Genomic DNA, 19,560 nt, shown 5'->3' with positions numbered 1-19,560 from the left:
TACAATTAAAAACATGCATGCTTCTTACTGTAAGGCATCAGCAAGTTGACTCTCCACAGATCTAGCCCATAACTGATGTCTGATAGTCCTGATGGCGTCTCTTGATTGCCTTTAATTCCATGAAACTTAAGAACATCTCTATGGTGGTAAGCAGGTGACAGGTGCTCCACCAGATAAGTTACCTAGTGCACCTTTAATCAAAGATCTTATGCTTAAAACTGAAATAGACACATTTAAGCTGTAATCTGGACAATTTGTATGACTAAATCTGCATTGTTTATATGGATTTCAGATGAGACATAACAGAATAATCATTATCACAAATGTATTACTGCATAGAACAAGTTTGGTACAACGAATGGGACAATAAGTGCAAAATGCAAGCAAATAATTCCTTCATGAATTTGAAGGATTTTGTGAGGACCTTTTCCATTCAAAAGATATATTTTTATTTGAATTGCATTATTACAGGGGACCGTTGCAATATCAAATGCTTAAAACCAGGAAGAAACCCTTTGTCTGAAACCCATGAATAGGTCACAATAACAAATTTTGAAGCAGGATATATTGTTGCAGAGACATATTACAATAAAAGATAACACTGAAATTACTTTACGCCACTGAGGCAATAACAATAATGGAAGAGAATCCTAGTAAACCAACTTTAAATAGACAATCTCATTAAAATGTCTTGAGCTGCAACAAATAGATAACAGAATAAAGCAGTAATTAGCCACAAAAGCGATTTTTCAACCCTCCACATCTCAAATCTTGGTGTATTATAACAAACGTAACTCAAATCTCCTCACTTTACAAAGAAACTGTACACATGATACATTTTGAGCCCCAAAATATATTGTTCCAGCTTTCCTATACTGAACAATAAGTCAATATAGTGATTATCATGACAGATCTCCCCATGAATTCTCAGTTAAGTGAACAGTAAGATACCTACATTTGAAACACCGACTTTCTAATCTCATCTTAAAAAACAAAAAATGACAATAATACTCACACATTTATGCAAACATATACTTTATTTTCTTCCACAGGAGTCACCTTAAAACGTGAGTAAACAAACAGAACAACTACCAAAATGATAAATACAAAAATAAACAGTAAAAATGCACAGACGGTGACAGGCTTGTGGAATAAACGATTTTTCATACATATTTTGTTTAAATTCAACCTTGGCTTCCACAGATTTCCACAATAAATAGGCACAATAAGTAGTGGCTAAATCTCATTATAAGGAGGTACCATCAAATGCAATACATGACCAAAAATAATGGCAGTGATTACAAAACAATTTATACATTTTTATCACAGGAAAATCATAGTAATTTGGCCCAAAACATGTTAGTGGTTGTCTAGTGTTAATGCATCAGTGCACAAAACAATTTTAACAATTTACTTATCAATGACAGTAAGGTAATAACACTTGTATTAGCTGCCAAGCATTTTAACATTGCCTTTCTGCTACTTTTAGGATAATTTGGTTTGGTTAAGTTATCTCTATTTGAATTAAATGATTAGACCAATATATGTTTCAAGTTAATTCAGTTTAGTACATAATGATATGAGATTCAAGCAGGTAGTTTCTAGTGGTTCAGAGTCATCTAAAAAGATTATAACAAATATTTTACACATTTATGTCCTTCATTCAACAAACATAATCAGAAAATGCAGTGAATATGTTTTGGCTAATTAAACCTGTCAATTGTATCACATTTGAGTTAATTTGCTTTTTCTTTAAAATATAAGATGCTGTAACAGTTGTTGGCAGTTGTAAAATGTTGTCCTTGGAACCGGTTTGTGCAGATTACTTAAATATTAAAGGAGCACTATGTAACTTCTCAAGTCAAGGGTCCGTCAGCTGCTTGTCTCAGTGAATACGTCATTGCTTTGCCTAAATGTTCCACAGTATGGTATTAAACAGGCCGAATTATGTGTCAGATCTGTGGAGAGGCGAGTCCACTCACAGTAAGAATGCACATTTTTGAGGTTAAACAGTATTCGGATAAACTGAAGAAGGATAAGTCAAACTCTATCCAAGGCACTAGTAGTATCCTTGATGTTAAGCGCTTTGAATGCTTCGAAGGGGGGAAAGCGCTATATAAAAACCTGAACATTTACATTTAACATGTACCGGTATCATGGAACATTCTAGGTAAAGCAAATATTTCCATGGAAACAAGCACCAGAACAGTTAATTAGTACACCTTTACATTTTTTCAACTTTTACATGAGGCCTGTGACAAAATAATACATTGAAATAGTTTCTTTAGTGAGGCTGCAATTATGTATGGATTATCAAATCTTGAATTACCTGCATCTCATACCAAGTCTAATCATGAGGTACCCTGTGCTTCCCAACCCTATTCCCCCAGTGATTTGCATGTATTCAAAAACACGTCAAACTGATTGTTCTACACATAATAACCCTGTTTTTTTCATAAACATAATTATATCTGGATTTCATGATTTAGACAGAAGATATGGACAAAAAACAGCAACATTATGGTCTGGTCAACTGAACCTTTGGTAAACTTCAACAGTGGTAGTGTTGTTAATGTTGAAATTTTAAAGTACAAAATGTCCAAACAACACGTGAGGAGGAGGCAGCCCAAGTGATTAAATGTGTAACAAAGGAGCTTTTAGAGTTTTCTTAATTTTAAACTTGACTAATGTAGTGAGTGCCATCATCAACCATCCAGTGTCCAGAAGTGTCGTCTAAAGGTCTCTGAGGTCTTCTTGGAATTACCTGTTACAACATACAAACGAACTATTAGTGGACCAAATCGGATTTAAGTGAAAGAAAGAAAAGAGGGTTGAGTGCACATTTTAAAAACAATTAATATTGGAGAGAAGAAATATAAACTGCTAACCTAATACAAGAACCACATGGAATTTAATTTTAATGGACATGTTTGCGCAGGTCAAAGCCACAGGGTTAGGAGTTTTATTACACAAGAAATTCAATAGCTTCATAGCACAGAAGCACGCTAGCTAGTTCACTGTGTCCCCAAGCTAACAGTAACTTTTATTAAAATTGGAAAACATAAAATAAACATTCTATTAAAATTTTAATGAATTTGTAGTGTTACTTTAAAATGTATTATGCCTCAAAATTTGCATTAGTGTTAGCACAAACACGAACATGTCTAAGTGGACTCTGGTGTAGTATTCTTTTTATTTGTGTAGTTTTTAACATGCTGTCAGTGACATCCACCTGCAGCTCCCTGTCCACTGCCTCATCTTTAAATATTTATTCATTTTAGTGCGACTCTGCAAAAAAATCCTCAGAGATAAAATTGGACAGGAAATAGTGATGCTAAGGTTGAGGTTGCCAGGCGCTGTTCTGTACAGAGCCTATTAAATTCATTTCAAGTTTATTCATATAGCACATTTAAGACAACTTCAGCTGACCAAAGCGCTTCACATAAAAGTAAAACAAAAACAAATATACAGATAACACAATTCATAGGAAAAGAACAATAAAACACCAAGATATCCTGTCTAGCTAGTATGCCAGGAAGAAGAGTTGGGTTTTCAGGCTAATCTTAAACACCTTTAAAGACTAAGAGGATCTGACAGGCAGAGGGAGGCTTAAGAACATGCTGTTGTTGTTGTTTGGGAAAATTAGCTTAAATATTACCAACATAATAATAATAATAACAATAACAATAACAATAACAATAACAATAATAATAATTATTATTATTATTATTATTATTATTATTATTATTATTATTATTATCCCCACAAGTCCCACTTTTATTTAAATTTCAAGTGGTCATCTTACCTGCTCTTGATACTTGGGCGTCGGGTACAAGTTTGCCTCTCTTGCCATCGGTGAGGGGGTGTTTTTGAACCGTACTGCCCCCTGTCTGTCGAGCGAGCGAGACCTGGGCGTTTTAAGCTGACTGCTACGTCTATGCCATGACTTCAGCTGCTCGTTCACCACTTGCTTAGGCAAAACTCCCGCCCTGTAATTTGGACTATGATGTTGATCCCAAATTGGTTGCGGTGGGACCAGTCTAATCTCTGGAGTCCTCTGTACTCTTTGGTATTGCTGTACTGGCGCTTCCTTGTACCAATATTCATATCTATTTGAAGGTGGAGCTTGAGCGTAATAGCTTCTCCCCATGTCCATTTCAGCTGGATAGACCATGTCTTCATAATAAGCTTTGGGGGAGGATTGTGGTTTTGGACTGTGATAGTAGCTAGCATGGGGGAAGATTTGGGGTTGGCAGCTTCCATTGGAGTAGATGTTAGAGTGGTATTGTTTGGGTAAATCGCAAGGGGATTCATGACAAGGCGAGCTGTTGTAAGAGGAGTAGGAGTGGTCTGAGTTGCTGTCCTCGGATCCAGCGTGGTTACAGTTGCTTTGGGATATTTTCATTAAAGAGGGAGAAGGAGCCGGAGAAGGTTCGTTATAAGTGATCGAATATTCAGTGAGGCGTCTGCGAGCACTTCTGGTTCTTCCACGCTCTTTCTCGTGGTTGTAGTGAGATTCAGGGCCGGATAACCTGTGCAAAGGACAAAGGAATCATTAAAATTGATATATTTGTGATGGATTTGATATAACTTATTGCAACACAATTATGCAGTGGTTAAGACCAGGGCTGCCAGATTTTCAGAGAGCAACAAGTGACCAAGCCCTTAAAAAACAATAACAACAACAACAACAAAAATAGGTAAAAATAAAAAAGGTTTACAATGTATGCCACCATTGAACCAAGAGCTAATGAGATCATATTCACAGGATCATATTTTTAGAGGCATATTTACTGTCACAAACTGCTTTAAAACTCTTAAAACTCTTTAAAACAGTCTTTACTGAGTCTATTCTTGTCCTGAAAAAGGTTAAAATTTTAATCTTTTCAAGTGAAAGAACTGCTCAGGGAAAAACCCGCAACCCGCAACTGCCAAAATTTGCAAGCGACTTTCCAAAAAAAGACATCCAATGTTACTATAAAGAAGCAGACTTGGCAACTCTAGTTAAAAGACTTTTTGCCTCCCAGTTAGATTGCCTGGTCAGCCATTACCACACTTACAATTTGCAAATGTCTAAGGTCTGGAACTGTGTCCTGGCTTGTCTTGGTGGATTAATAATAACACATAACACTTGTGCTTTCTTTGGGTGTCTTTTCAAGATACCCAAAGATGCTTTACATAAGGAGACAAACATAAAAAACAATCAGAGAAACACATGGTCCATTTGCATGTTAAAGTTGTACCTGAGTGAGAGCTGGCGGTGTACTCTCATCTCTGGAGTGGAGGGGGTGCTGTTGGACTGGGACCGTGCCAGTTTGAGGTGGGGCAGACACTCCTCTAGGGGGGGCAACAGCTCCGTCTTCACAGGGGTACTGCAGGAAAGGGGAATGCATGTTAATAACTGTCTAGAGAGAATGATGAAAAACTGCAAAAAATTACCAGTTTCCATAGTGATTAACAATTCAAAACACAGTATTATATCTTCACATTAGGCACTGCTGTAAATAAGAAAGGACAGACAAATATATGTTACTAACTGTCTGGAGAGAGTGATGAAAACATTAGGACCGTTGGCATAGTGATTAACAATTCAAAATAAAATATTATATCTTTTGAATTGTAAAAAGTCCTTAAAATGTTGCATATAACAGGAAGCTGAAACCCATGAACGGTGTTGATTATGTTGCAGTAATGCCAAAGAGACAGTAGATGGCACTGTGAGATAACCATTTTAGTAGCAAGGGCATTGAGTAGAATTATACTCAAATCTCAAAAACAATATTTTTAAAAATACCTCCTGTTATATGCTCAAATGTTCTGGTTATTGTCTTTGTTGAGGTTCATGTATCACAAAATGAGAACCACAAATGTGTAGAAAAAATACCACTTTATACCCTTGTTTGGAAGGTTACTCTAGATGTTTCTGTCACTGATGTCATATTTAATAAGTTTTAGTTATAAATGATATAGTCAATAAAAATAAATATCTTCAAAAACCACAATTGCAATATTATAATTTTTTCAAGATATCTGTGTAATCCCTCTGTCATCCAGGTAGTATGCATAGTAAAAGAAATTTCAATTCTGTAACTGTACAAAAGTTTTAGAGTAAAGACATTTTTCCGCTCATCCAAGCAGCTTCTTCAGTTCTGGTCCAATGTAAAAAAAAAAAAAAAAAAGCTCGTCTCATTTTACAGTCATGAGACCCCATCTTCTTGTGTCATGTCAAGATATAGCAATATAGACATTTCCCCCACAAACCCATCCATCCACACCCAAATAAAAAGCTTAGGATAAAATGTTTTCTGTCTGTACCTTTTCTTGCTGGAAGAGCGAGACTTCTTCTTCGGATCGAGAGGCTGATCCAGGTTAGATTCAGACCAGGGTGAGTGTTCAATGGGTGGGGGGTCATCCAGAGCGAGACTGGAGTTTAAACTGAGAGTGGAGTCCAGACTGGGACGTGGGGACTGGCATGGGGTCAGCTGTAGGGATGCAGGGACCGTGTAGGGGGCGCTGTTCAGTGAGGAGCTGGGAGTGGAGGGAGTGGACCGAGGCAGCCGCACGAGGATATCTGGCTCAGAGGGGAAGAGCTGAGAGGAGTGGCTGGCGACCTCTGGAGAGACAGAAGATTGGGTTAAAGATATGATTGTTTTAGGGTTACTGTAGGAGATAAAGCAAAAAATTATAATACAAATTTTTAGAGAGCCTATGTCATGGTTTTCATTTTAGCAACATTAGCATACTAGCCCTTTATATACAGGTCAGTAAAGTCTGCAATACTGCGGTGGCGACCAACTTGCAGTGAACAGATAAAAAATACAATTCTTGCATTTGCAGCAACATAAACACTAATGCTTTCACCACATGTCCATATGCTAACATGGACCGTAAATAAATATAGAAAAGAGAAAATAGAGCTGTAAGATTCATCGTAATCAAATTGAAAATTTTGAAGTACCATAATTTCCTCCTCAAACAACAAGATCTCCTGTCTTATACTGCGTAAAAACTGCTAACCCTGTAGTTTAGATCTGTACAAACATACCGGTATTCTGAAATGTCCCTGTGTCAGATGCCCTCCCTGTGTGTCAGATGCCCTCCCTGTGTGTCCATGGGGTCTTATTCTGCATACAAACTGCTAACCCTGTAGATGTTCTGAAATGTGATTCTTGTATTAGTTTGTAAGTTCATATTTCATTGTATTTATCAGCTCTTCTGGATACATTTAAAATCTGAACTTTCAACATAACCCAGTTATTAAACCAATAATTGCAAATCTCACCACAATTGCAATGCTTGACATGCCCAAGTGCAAAGTGTGCTCCACTGGCATCAGAGCAGGTGGAAAAGTGGGACTGAGTACATACAAACACCCTAGGGCTTTTTTATTGGAGCAGACTGAGGCTCGACTGAGGTTCATCTGAGGTTCGCCTGAATGTTTGTAAATGTTTTTTATCAACTTTACCTTGCTTTTAGGATTAAATATAGATTTTTTTTAGAATTATTTGGTGATTCATTGGTGAAGAAATCTTACCTTCATCTTGTACTACAGAATCAGACAAGGAGCTGTCATCAGAGGTTCCTTGCTCTGAAAAATACATGAATACATTATCAACATTATGTAAAATTAACTAATACATAGAGTCAACCAACAGGAACAACCAAATACAGGCACAGGAAGCAGGATGAGGGAAGTGTTTTGGTCAAGCACACAACATGGAATAGACTAGAGGAAGAAGAGAATGAATGAGCGGCTTTTGGGTTTGAGCCTTGGGACACGACTTAATACACGGTATCTGACTAACAGCTGAAAAATGGAGGAACAAGGAGAGGTACCAAGTAGATGAAAGCAAGAAAAGAGAATTGAGATGTAGCCCATGACTGACTCTGAGGTTTAGTATTGTCTGAACAGGTGAGTTACAAAAGGACAGGTAACCGCACACAACAGGCCGCTGCACGATCAGCACACGTCAATGAACATCTATGAGGAAACGATGATGAGGTGCAGTGAAGTGTTGAGACGCTTCCATGAAAAGATATGGCTCTTTCAGCCACAAAAACAAAACTTCTGGTAATAATTTTGTCTTGTGCTTTATACGATTTCACTGCCTCTGCATTTTAATCTTAATCTTCTTGGCATTGTAAATTGGGAATTTACGTATGTATATACAGTATATTTGGTGATTTGATGATATATGATTTAGGTTTTAAAGTCAGGATTCAGTTCACAATACACATCCAGGAGCTGTACCCAATTTTTTTTCCATGCTTTTGAACAAAATTTGACTTGGCCCAGTACAAATATATTGTATAAGCAGTTCTTGAGGTCAGTGTGAAAAACTCTCTCTATGAATAATTAGGACGCTCAAAATGCAATGTAAAAGCTTAATGCCATGTTACAGAACATTCTAGGCAATGCAATAAAGTAGAGACAAGCAGGAAGCAGAAGTTGCACCACCATCAAAGTTCCATGGTGCATGTGTATCCAAGGTGATATGAAACGTGTATATCTGCAAATATATTGTGCAACTATGATTACCTGAAAACTCACCTCCTCAGACAATTCTACATCATTTAGCAACACACATCTTTCAAGACGTTTCATGCCATGCTACGGAACATTCCAGGCAATGCAATAAAATGGAGACAAGCAGGGAGCAGACGCCCTAACACCAGCAAAGTTACATAGACACATTTCAAAACACCTTGGATACGGGTGCACTATCTGTAAATATATTGTGCTATTGTGATTACCTGGTTGAGTGATGTTGAGTGCAGGCAGAGGCGAGGTCCGACCGTGCTCCAGTCTTAGTTTAAAGGCCTTTTCCTGGAGCTGTTTGAGTTTCTGCTCTTCTCGTTTGCACTGCTGAAGTCTGCTCTTCCTCACAGCTTTACTCAAGCCCTCATCACATAGACGCCGAGCTGCTTCGTAAATCTTCATCTGCAAAGCCAGCTCTGCGTCCACCGCGCTCAGGTTTGAATCCTGGAAATAAAATAAAACAATACAATATATCCATTTTCTCTTTTTAAGCATTTACCATCAGTACATGACCTGGACACGTGAATTGTGTTGTTATGACACTAAAATTTCAAACTTCAATAATAAGGAATATACTCGATACCCAAAACCAATTCTGATGCCACAATGATAATAAAAACATTTTATTTATTTAGGCAATACAATGTGATTTTCAACATTAATTGGTAGTACTTTCTTTTCTATTCCCATGTGGCCTTATATCTGTGTAATCCCTCAGAATCCAGGTAGGTTTCATAGTGGTCCAAGGACATATACTAGTCTATGTGTCTTATATTTGTTCTGATGCAGCTCAAGATCCTTATAGGGCTTCAGGAAAGGTTCATTTCTGAAACAATTCTGGCAAAGCTATGAGAGACAAGCAAGAGAACAAGATGAGAAAAATTACATGGTACACCTTAAATTGAGAAGCGGGCATGCAAGATAGTTGTGAACCATGCAACTTATATTGTTACTGAGGAGGTTCAACATTTGTCAATATTTCCTCTTGGATTCAACCAACAATATGCTTTGTAAATTTTGTCTTTTTAAGTTATTTATGAAATGTATAGACTTGGAGTTAAGGTTAAGGTGGACTTTATTGTCCCTGTAAACACATTTTTTCCGTTTCAATGTCTCTGGGGTTTGACCTGTCAGGACAGTGCTGCACCTGGTGAGCTGTCTCCAGATCTGAGCCAAGATATCGGATTATCGGCCACAACAGCAAGACAAAGTTTTGATCGGTATCGGCTCAAACAACCATCAAACAACCATTGGGCAGAACTAGTGGATTAGACATGAGATCTGGCCACAACCTACTACACATTTTGAACGTACCCCGTTTTTCTGAGGGAGGCTGAGCTCATCCAGTTTGAATGCAGCTCCCACTCGTCTGCGGATCTGAGGCGGCTTCTCCCCGGGCTTCAGTGGGTAATCTTTAGAGAGCTTCCCTGTTAATTCCTAAACCGAAACAAAAAAGACATTTTCAATATATAAACTTTTGGTGTTAATCATTTCAATAATGTATAGCAATTATGTTAAGAAACAGTATGTGACTTTCTGGAGGTGGCACATCACCTGTATGATTTGATGAAAATGCAAAGTCAAAATTAGGCTTGGGCAATATGGCCAAAAAATAAAATCTACATTTTTTTGCACATGCTGGAGATTACGATTTTAATTGATTTTAATCCAAGTCAGAGCAGGGACTGCTCATTTTTCAAATGGAGGAAGCTCTTTAGGATTTTATTCTTATAAAATATTATGTAAGAAAATTGTAAACTTCCTTAAATTACATTTACATAGATATCCAATTGTAATTGCACAATAACCCTGCTATGCAAGTACAAAAGTCAGGAGTGAACTTGTTTCATAATAACCCTCGATTTCACAATTTAGCAATTTTTCAAAATCTCGATCATTAAAATCCCAAATTAATTAATTTGATAACTGGTAATTGCCCTGCCCTAGTCAAAACCATTCTTCTGAACATTCTCCTTAGAGATAAATAAGTTTTATGTCATATTGTATATGCAAACGATCAACATTTCCATGGAAACAAGCAGGACAAGAGACAGGTTTGTGGAGATGCAAGCCTGCTCAGAGTATGAACACACATTTTCGGCACAATAAAAATGTTGAATTTTGCAAAAATATACAAAGAGTATATGGCATAGCATCAACTTAATCTAGGAACAGCCTTGAGACATTTAAATAAATATGGTACCATGTGGTTTAAGTGGTTTTAAGAAGAGATTAGCAGCAACATCACTCCCACTTTCAATAGACAGTTCCACACTACAAATAACCGCAAATAAGTCACTTAGAGATGTTGTTTATGGAGGAGTGTTTTACCAGGCCTGTGGCAGTTTTGAAATTCTGTGCGTTTTTTGAGAGCCACTGTTGAAGCATGTTCGGGCAAACGAGTTCAGTGCAATCTGTTGCACAATTTAGCTTTCCCTTCAGTTCACATTCTTCAGTCTCACCTTTCTCTCTCTCAAGTATCCACAAGTGTCACTACAGCACAAGTAGTATCTGTGTTTCTGAGTGACTATATAAAGAGATGTTTTTGGAGTGTATGCAAAGTATAAATTACTATATCTAACTTCTATATCGTTTAATATATGGAAGCTGGAACAATATTTTTTGGGGGTCAATATTTATCATGTGTACTTTTTCTTTGCACACTTGGGAGATAACTTTAATGACTCATTACAGATACAAACTAATGACTAAAGTGTTTCATTTTAACAATATTGTGGCTTTAGAATAGTTTTTGTGGTTTAAATCTACTCTTGGGTTTTTGTGTCAGTGGCATAAATTTGCTTCAGTATTATTGTTTATCATCTACATTTACTTCAGTGATATATCGAACTTTAAAATTAGTTATCATGACCGGCCTATGTATACTCACAAACTAAAATTTAAGTTACAATAAAGCTGATTAAAGAGGCAACTTATTTTATACTGACTGAAATCAAGATAAAGTATACAAAATGCTCCAGTTTCAGTCTGTGTTTCTATGGAATTTGCATTATGGGATGTTGTTTTCTGATCTATCTTATAATGTTGTTTCCTCATCACAAACGGACCTGGAGTTGTGTTTTGTTTCATTCACACAAGTTTAACACAAACCCTGCATATTTAAGTTCTTCTCTCAAACATGGGATAATACAGCTCCACTGTGTTTTTAAACTCCACACACCTTCACTAGAATCATATGGATAATTTCAGCCCTATAATTGAAAATCTCTATTAGTAATAGAGATTGTACTAAAGGTAAAAGGAGCTGTTAATTTGAAAACTACCACTTCATGACGTCACAAAGAGGAACAGAGCATTTTGAGCTTTGGAGATATAGAAAGACTAATAATAAAGTGTTACTCAAACGTGTGTGTGAATGAAACAAAACAATTCCAGGTATGTTTTTGAGGAGGTAACAACACTATATCATGGCGTAAAGCTCATAATTTTGTGTAATAAAAGGACCTTTAAGAATTATTATGAAGTCATTAAGTAACTGAAAGAAAAAAATACTGATTTGATACTTGATACTTTATGATTAGATGCTTTAGATTAAAACTGCATCCAGTAACATTTCTGGAGGGAGAGTCCACTGCCTGCTTATCTCCATGGAGATGTTATTGCTTTACCTGGAATTGTCCACAGTATGGCATTAAATATATCTATTTTGGATTTATTCAGTTGCAGTTACAGTTTTTATTGCTCCAACATTCCTAGAAAAACATGGCCCTGTAGTGTCACGTGCTCGTTTCCAAGGATGTAGATCGGTTTAAGCAAAGCAATAAAATTTCCATGTAGAGAAGCAGGTAGCGGACCCTCAACCAGAAAGTTACATAGTAAACCTTTAATCTCAAGCATTACAATTTGTTTAAGGTATGAATTACATTAATATTTAATCTGCACAAACCTGCACTTGTTTTTAAAGGACTTCTAGTTAGACTTATATACTTGTATTTTAAACAGAGCGCCTAAGAAAATGTGCTCTCATAAATAAAGATAAAGTGCTCTCATAAATAAAGATAAAGAAAGAAATTAAATAGCTTTAAACATGTCTGAAATGCCACCATTTTGTTATATTTGTATAATTTTCTTGGTCAGGAAATTGGATGTAAATAATTTAAAAGAAGTTCTCCTTGGGAGTCAGTAATTTGGATTAGCCATTTAAGAATAAAAATTTGTCCCGTCTTGTCTTAAAACATTCAATCTAATTAAACTAATTAGTGAGGATAAAGTACAGTTTATAATATCCCTTCAGTGTGGTATGATTCAAGATTTTTATGAGACAGAAGCATTGTCATTTTGAGTCACTCTTTGCTAGACGGTTAGAAATATACGTCAGAGGTGACCAGTGTCCCTGAAGGAAGCTGAGGCTCTGTCAGTTTATCTGAGCAAGTCCCAACACGAGTGCCCATCCCGACCCATCCCAAGTGTCGACAATCAGGAATGATCCGGGATTTCACCAAGACACAACTGACGCACAACAGGACCAGCCCAGAGATCAGAGCAAAGAACAGATCAGAGAAGGAGGAGGGGTCTGGATGGAGAAACAAAACTGAAACATGAAGAAACAAAACTGAAATGTCACAATCTGTAGCTAAAATTAGATCATTTAAACGGGAGATTAGACCAGGATTAGATCGGAACCGGAACTAGACCGAGAGTAGACCAACAGTAGACCAGGACTAAACCAGGATTTAATCAGACTGGAACCAGCTTTAAAAGTGAACTACACGATCATGCCTAAACCTAAACTAAATTGTAAAATGTAAAAACCAGAACAAACCCTAATATTAAAGATCCTATCTTATACAAGTTATAATGTTATTACCTCATCAAAAACAGACCTGGAGTTGTGTTTTGTTTCATTCACACATGTTTGAGTAATGTTTTATTATTACCTGTCTACATCTCCAAAGCTCAAAATGCTCTGTGATGTCATGAAGAGGTAGTTTTGAAGTTAACAGCTCCTTTTACCTTTAGTTTCGTAGAGATTAGCAAATAGAGAGCTGAAAGTATTCAAATGATTCTAGTGAAGGTGTGTGGAGTTTAAAAACACAGTGAAGCACATACTGTACCACATGACATCACAAGATGGAACAAAGTGTTTTCTGTTTGAGAGAACACACACACATTCTGCATATTTAGGCTGTTAAACATGTGTGAATGAAATTAAACAACTCCAGGTATTTTAGCGATGGGGAAACAGTATTATAACATAGATCAGAAAAGAGCGCAATATGGGCCCTTTAAACTAAAACATAAAGGCTATGGAACTGAACTAAAGCCCAACCCAGAGGACAAGAGGAGGAGGTGTACAAATGAAGAAACAAAACCCACGTCACAATCTGTATCCAGGATTAGATCATCCAGGTGGTTACAAGAAAAAACGTTTTACAACAAATACTATCTCTGTAAGTAGAAGCTAGTCTAGGCGTAGACCAGGACTGGACCAGGACTAAACAGGAATAAGACCAGGATTTGAGCTAGACTTAAGCAAGAATTGAGCAAGACTAGATCAGGATTTGACCAAGAGTACCAGGACTAGGCCAGAACCAAACAGGGATAAGACCAGGACTTGAGCAAGACCTGAGCAAGACTTGAGCAAGACTTGAGCAAGACTTGAGCAAGACTAGATCAGGATTTGAACAAGAGTAGACCAGGACTAAACAGGCATAAGACCAGGACTAAACAAGCATAAAACCAGGACTTGAGTAGGACTTGAGCAAGACTAGACTAGGATTTGAACAAGACTTGACCGGGACTCGATCGGGACTATAATCAGCTCTAGAAGTAAACATGCCTAAACTTATAAATGTGACAACAGAGTAGCCCCAGTGTAAAACTAAAAATATTGTTATCTATCTAAATAAAAGTTTAGATCTGCAGAAGACCATGAACCCTGTTGGGATTTTATTGGCTCAGTGGTTAAGACTTTTGCTTCATCGCGAGAAGGTCCTAGGTTCAGACTGTGGATTTTGCATATTCAGTGTGGCACAATTTGCAACAATATTAGTAACAAATGGAATGTTACCCCCAAAAGACAACGACGATGATGACGACTGAGGATAACATATAAAACACGTATGAAATGATGCAAATGTTCAGACTAATGACTGTACCAGATAAAGGGCAATCAATGAAGGCTTGTTTGCAGAGTTATTGCACAAACGTTATGACCACAATGTCCCTGTTCTGTTGACTGTGGAGGTGTCATTCCCTCAGTCACTCCTTTAGACGCAAACCTGATCATTCGTATTTGATTGGACAGACTTACGTAACAGTCTGGGACGAGTTTCTGTTCTCAGTGAGTCACTACTGGATTACTCTCCTGTTTATATTATAACAGGCAGGTTGCTGTTTTGTACCTTAGGTTTAACAGCACTGAAGTAGTCATGCCAACACTGCAACTTCCTCTAGCCCTATTTATGGAAAAGATTTTTTTTAATGTACATCTTCTTGTTGTATGCACATTTTGTATATATATATATATTTTTTTTTGTGAATGATTTGTGAGAAGCATAAAAATTGTATCATAGGGCATTTGTGGTTTATCATATTAAAGAATGTAACGTATCTAATGTTTAAGACAAAAAATTGACTCAAATAAAAGTATGTTGTTGTTTTTTTTCATTTTGGTAGCGTTTGCTGCACTGAAGTACTTAAAAACATGCATCCTTACTCTGAGCAGGCTTGCATTTCACAAACCTGACTTATTGGGCCTGGAGGAGGGCCTCCTCCTTCTTGTTTCAATGGATTTTTTTTCCTTTGACTGTAATATTCTACAGTATAGCAGAAAAGGAAGTATGGTTTTAACTTTCCAAAAAACAGAACACTAATTTCACATAAGTGAAATTGAATCCTTATTGTCATCTTATTTTGGGAAGTTCATCAGTGCACTCATAAGGGTTAACTATTGTTACTCATGTTTAGCTTCAAGTGCGAGTTTCCTGAATACATACAGTGTTTTTTCTGAGTTCTGTAAAGGAGTTTTGTGACATGTTTTGCCAGTCCATTACCTCCATCCACTCGGTTCATTGCACCAGTTTTGGTCAGATACATGGTCAGATTATAAAGATATTTAATAGTTTTGAGAGTTTTTACACCCCCTTTTAGTCGACTAATCAATTGGTCCTAATGCATTACTCAAACTCCCATGATCCGCCTCTGTGATGATGTCACTTACAGCCTCCCTGATGCACAGCGTCCTGAGCTCCAGCAGACACAGCTCTAGTCGCTCCTGCAGAGCCTGGTGCTTCAGCTTCATGGCCCGAGTGTGAGTGGTCACGTCTTTGGAGTGAGACGTCGGACTGTCAGAGCCTGAAATGAGGAGGGGAGGTTTAAATACACATTCAAACTTATGCCACTGACACTAACAGCAATAAAGAAGGATAATCCAAGTAAATCATGTAAAATATATGGTATCAATTGAAAGGCATTTGCTGCAAAAATAAATGGCAAAATAAACCATTAATTAGACCTAAAACTAACTTATTTAATCCTCTACATCTCAGATCTTATTTATTACAAAGACATAACACAAATCTCCCCTCTAAGACAAAGAAAATGTACACATGATTAAGGATGCACCAATCTGAAACAGGCGTCAGATAAATATTGAAAAAGGAGCTAGATCAGATATCGGCTTCCAAATATCAGTTCAATTGATATCTGGTTGGACATAGACATCGATGTAATAAGACTTTTTACTGGTCGTAGTTGGCCCAGAAAATCTGAACTTTTATTTATACAAAATTGTTTAGTAGTTACTTGAAGGATAAAGGTCCTGGTTCTGTCTCATTTTATTTTTGTTTTGAGGAAATAAATGCTGTTTTCAGTGTCTGCTCTGGTATCAGCTGATATCGGGTAGTGACACACAGAACTGAAAAAGCTGGATCGCTGCATATGAAAATACTGAGCCCCAAAATGTATTGTTCCAGCTGTCATTTATTGAACAATAAGTTGATATAATAATTATCATGACAAATGTATATGGGTTATTTTCTGATTCTTGAAAATACTGCCTCTCTTTTGAACTTAATTGCACAATAGGGATGGGATGATGTTGAAATTTGGTGTCCCGATTATCATGGCCAAAATATTGCAATTAACAATTATATTACGATAATTATTAAAGTTGCTGACAAAAATGTTCTGGATATAAATCACTATAATCATTAATATTAAGAATAGGTTCCGTGTTTAAACAACTTATAGAAATGTACTTCGTTATAAGTGAAAACAACAATGATCTAGAAAACAGAAGTAGCTTTTTTCTGCACATTCTGGTGATATAATGGATATTATGTTTGTTGGCGATTATGGCAAGGCAAGTTTATTTGTATAGCAAAATTCATACAAAGTAATTCAAAGTGCTTTACAGAATACAGTTTTCTTCATCCCATTTCTTTTTGAGCTTATATATAGGATTAATTTGTGAAATGTGCTTTAAGTGCACCCGATACATGTGCTCGAAATAAATAAATAAAATCAATAAATAGAATAAGAAAGACCTTAAAATCACGAAACAACAAATCAAAACATAAATAATCATCATAAAATTAAGATTAAAAGAGAAGATTCCAGAATAAACCACTTTTATCACAGTTATATCAAATGTCCCTGTCATGTCGAACCTTTTTAATGTTCCATCCCTACTGCACAAATTACTTTAAGGTTGGCAAACGTATACAAATTTATACTAAAACTAGACTAGAAACTCATTTGAAGAAGTATTGATCCGGCAAAACACACATGAATTAACATTAACAGGACAGAACTGGACCTTTCATGAACAAACTTTGAATCATTTTGCACTGAAAAATACATTATATTGTCTACAAGAGAGAGGATTTTACCATTACTATTGTTGAATCAAAATCTCACATTGAGCTTTTTCTTGTTATAGAAAAATCCCGTTTGAAATTTTAGTAACGTGACAACACTAACGTATGTTTTATAAATTATTTTATAATGTAGTTCTGGTGGATCTCGTGTCCAGTCTTTTTGAAATTATGTCTCATCCTGGCTCTGAAAAACAACAGTGCCCACAGTCTGACCGATATAAATAACATAATTACATAATCAAATGACTTCATATTGAAATAAGTGCTTTTAGTGGCATGTGAATGGTTAGTTGTTGAGGAGAATTACAGTTGTTTTGGGGCATGACACAAACTGATTATGGGCTGTCACTGCAGAGGGCGCTCTTCAGACACAATCAGATGTTTTTTTCCATATTTACCATTGCCAGAAAAGTTCATTATTGTGAATGACTTACAGGTCTAAGTCTTACAGAGCTTAATCACACATTTGAACCAAGACTAAACCTTCGAACAAACACAAACAGAAAAAGTTGGTACAGTGTACAGTGTACAGTGTACAGTGGTCCCTCGTTTATCGCAGGGGTTATGTTCTAAAAATAAAAATAACCTGCAATAGGCAAAATCCGTGAAGTAGTCAGCTTTATTTTTGACAATTATTATATATGTTTTAAGGCTGTAAAACCCCTCACCACACACTTTATACACTTTTCTCAGACAGGTATTAACATTTTCTCACATTTCTCTCTTGTTTAAACACTCTTAAAGTTCAGACCTTCGTAGATGTTATCCCCTTTCCTCGATGATCGCTTTAAATTTGTTGTTCATGTGCCTCTGCTCCACTGGAACATTTAAGCCCAAAGTGTTTGAAATGTGTCGGTGCAGAACATTTCATCGACATTATGGGTTTTGTCGGGGAGAAAACTTGCAAACATACAGTACTTCGGAGTCACGCTGCGATCGAACATTTCTGTAAATTTGGCTGAACGCATTCTGTACTGTACAGGAGACACGGCACAGAGGAGACTGATAATAATTATATGCCATAATAGAGACTTATTCCCCCTCTACACCTCAAATCTTATATTATAACAAAAATATCCAAAATGTCCCCACTTTTACAAAGAAACTACTACTTTTTGACCCAAAAGCTCCAATGAACAGCACAAAAAAATCACGAAATCGCTAAATTAATGTCACCAAAATAGCTGAAAATCACACTTTGATTTTTATTGTCATATCCCTCAGCTCAAAATAGGAATAAACCTTTGAATGCCATCAGAAAACAATCTTAATTTTTCATCTGCATTCATTTAAAAATAATAAACAGTAACACGCCTTTGACACTTACAGAGCGAGGAATGCACCCATGCACATTCCGGTCCTCACAACTATGTCCTGAGAAGAATGAATCAGACATGGGTTCATATAGTGTCTACTACAGAGCTTTTGAATTATAGCAATGAACAAATGGTAAAAGACAGAAGTTATTTAGGCAATATAATACCTAGTACCGAACAAAACAGCCCGTCTCCATTGGCTGTTACTCATAGACTGTATATATAAGTGGACATAGCTAACGTGCTAGCTGCATTCCAAAATAGGAAGTGATCATGGGTGCACTTCCAGCTCCAACAACTCTGGGTCCAATTCACTTTACATTAGAAAACTGTCACCTCTCTCTCTGTACTTGCTGTTGTCAGGCTCGTCATTTTGGTCTTAAAAAGTTCATGTTAATCCCCTCTACATGGTCCTGGTATTTTTATTGTGTCTATAACTGAAGATATGAACATTAATAACAGACAAAACAGGCGCCCTTTTTCCCCAAGGTCGTTCCCGCTAGCATTAGCAACAGGTTTGATTGACAGTGTTGTTAAGCGCCCTCTCCCTGCTAAACCAGCGGTGCAGGCGGGAAGAGGCTTTGCTCCGGATTGGCTCATTGGTTGCTATGATATTCGACGCCTCTCCTTCAGTCATATTTTCAAACACATTTGAAACATAAAAATAAATAAATAAATAAATAAATAAATGACAAATTAACTGCATAAATACTCAAAACAAACAAATCTTCAGTCAATTAATACAGAATACGTGATCCGTGGGTTTCAGAATGGCGAAAAAATAGGACCATTGCCAATATTAAATCTTTTGAATGGGAAAAGTCCTCAGCAGATTACATATAAGCAAAAACCCATGGATATG

At 36.7% G+C, this 19,560-nt stretch overlaps 1 protein-coding gene across 2 annotated transcripts in view; it reads right to left on the bottom strand.

Moving 5' to 3' along the window:
• Positions 1-1,172: 1,172 nt before the first annotated feature.
• Positions 1,173-19,560, bottom strand: part of inavab (innate immunity activator b) — a 36,704-nt gene continuing 18,316 nt past the window's right edge. For both annotated transcript variants that reach the window (XM_055222136.1, XM_033967117.2), the window contains 8 exons: positions 15,723-15,856; positions 9,854-9,976; positions 8,755-8,983; positions 7,535-7,588; positions 6,316-6,613; positions 5,244-5,372; positions 3,806-4,532; positions 1,173-2,764 (listed from right to left, as the gene is read on the bottom strand). In XM_055222136.1, the coding sequence (XP_055078111.1) occupies positions 2,675-2,764; positions 3,806-4,532; positions 5,244-5,372; positions 6,316-6,613; positions 7,535-7,588; positions 8,755-8,983; positions 9,854-9,976; positions 15,723-15,856 (1,784 nt within the window). In that variant the 3' untranslated portion in view covers positions 1,173-2,674. The remainder of the gene's footprint in view (positions 2,765-3,805; positions 4,533-5,243; positions 5,373-6,315; positions 6,614-7,534; positions 7,589-8,754; positions 8,984-9,853; positions 9,977-15,722; positions 15,857-19,560) is intronic.

The sequence above is a fragment of the Periophthalmus magnuspinnatus genome, chromosome 5 (assembly GCF_009829125.3).
Source record: "Periophthalmus magnuspinnatus isolate fPerMag1 chromosome 5, fPerMag1.2.pri, whole genome shotgun sequence".
Classification (NCBI taxonomy): Eukaryota; Metazoa; Chordata; class Actinopteri; order Gobiiformes; family Gobiidae; genus Periophthalmus; species Periophthalmus magnuspinnatus.
The sequence above is the reverse complement of the archived record's forward strand: the minus strand, read 5'-3'. Positions and strand labels throughout refer to the sequence as shown.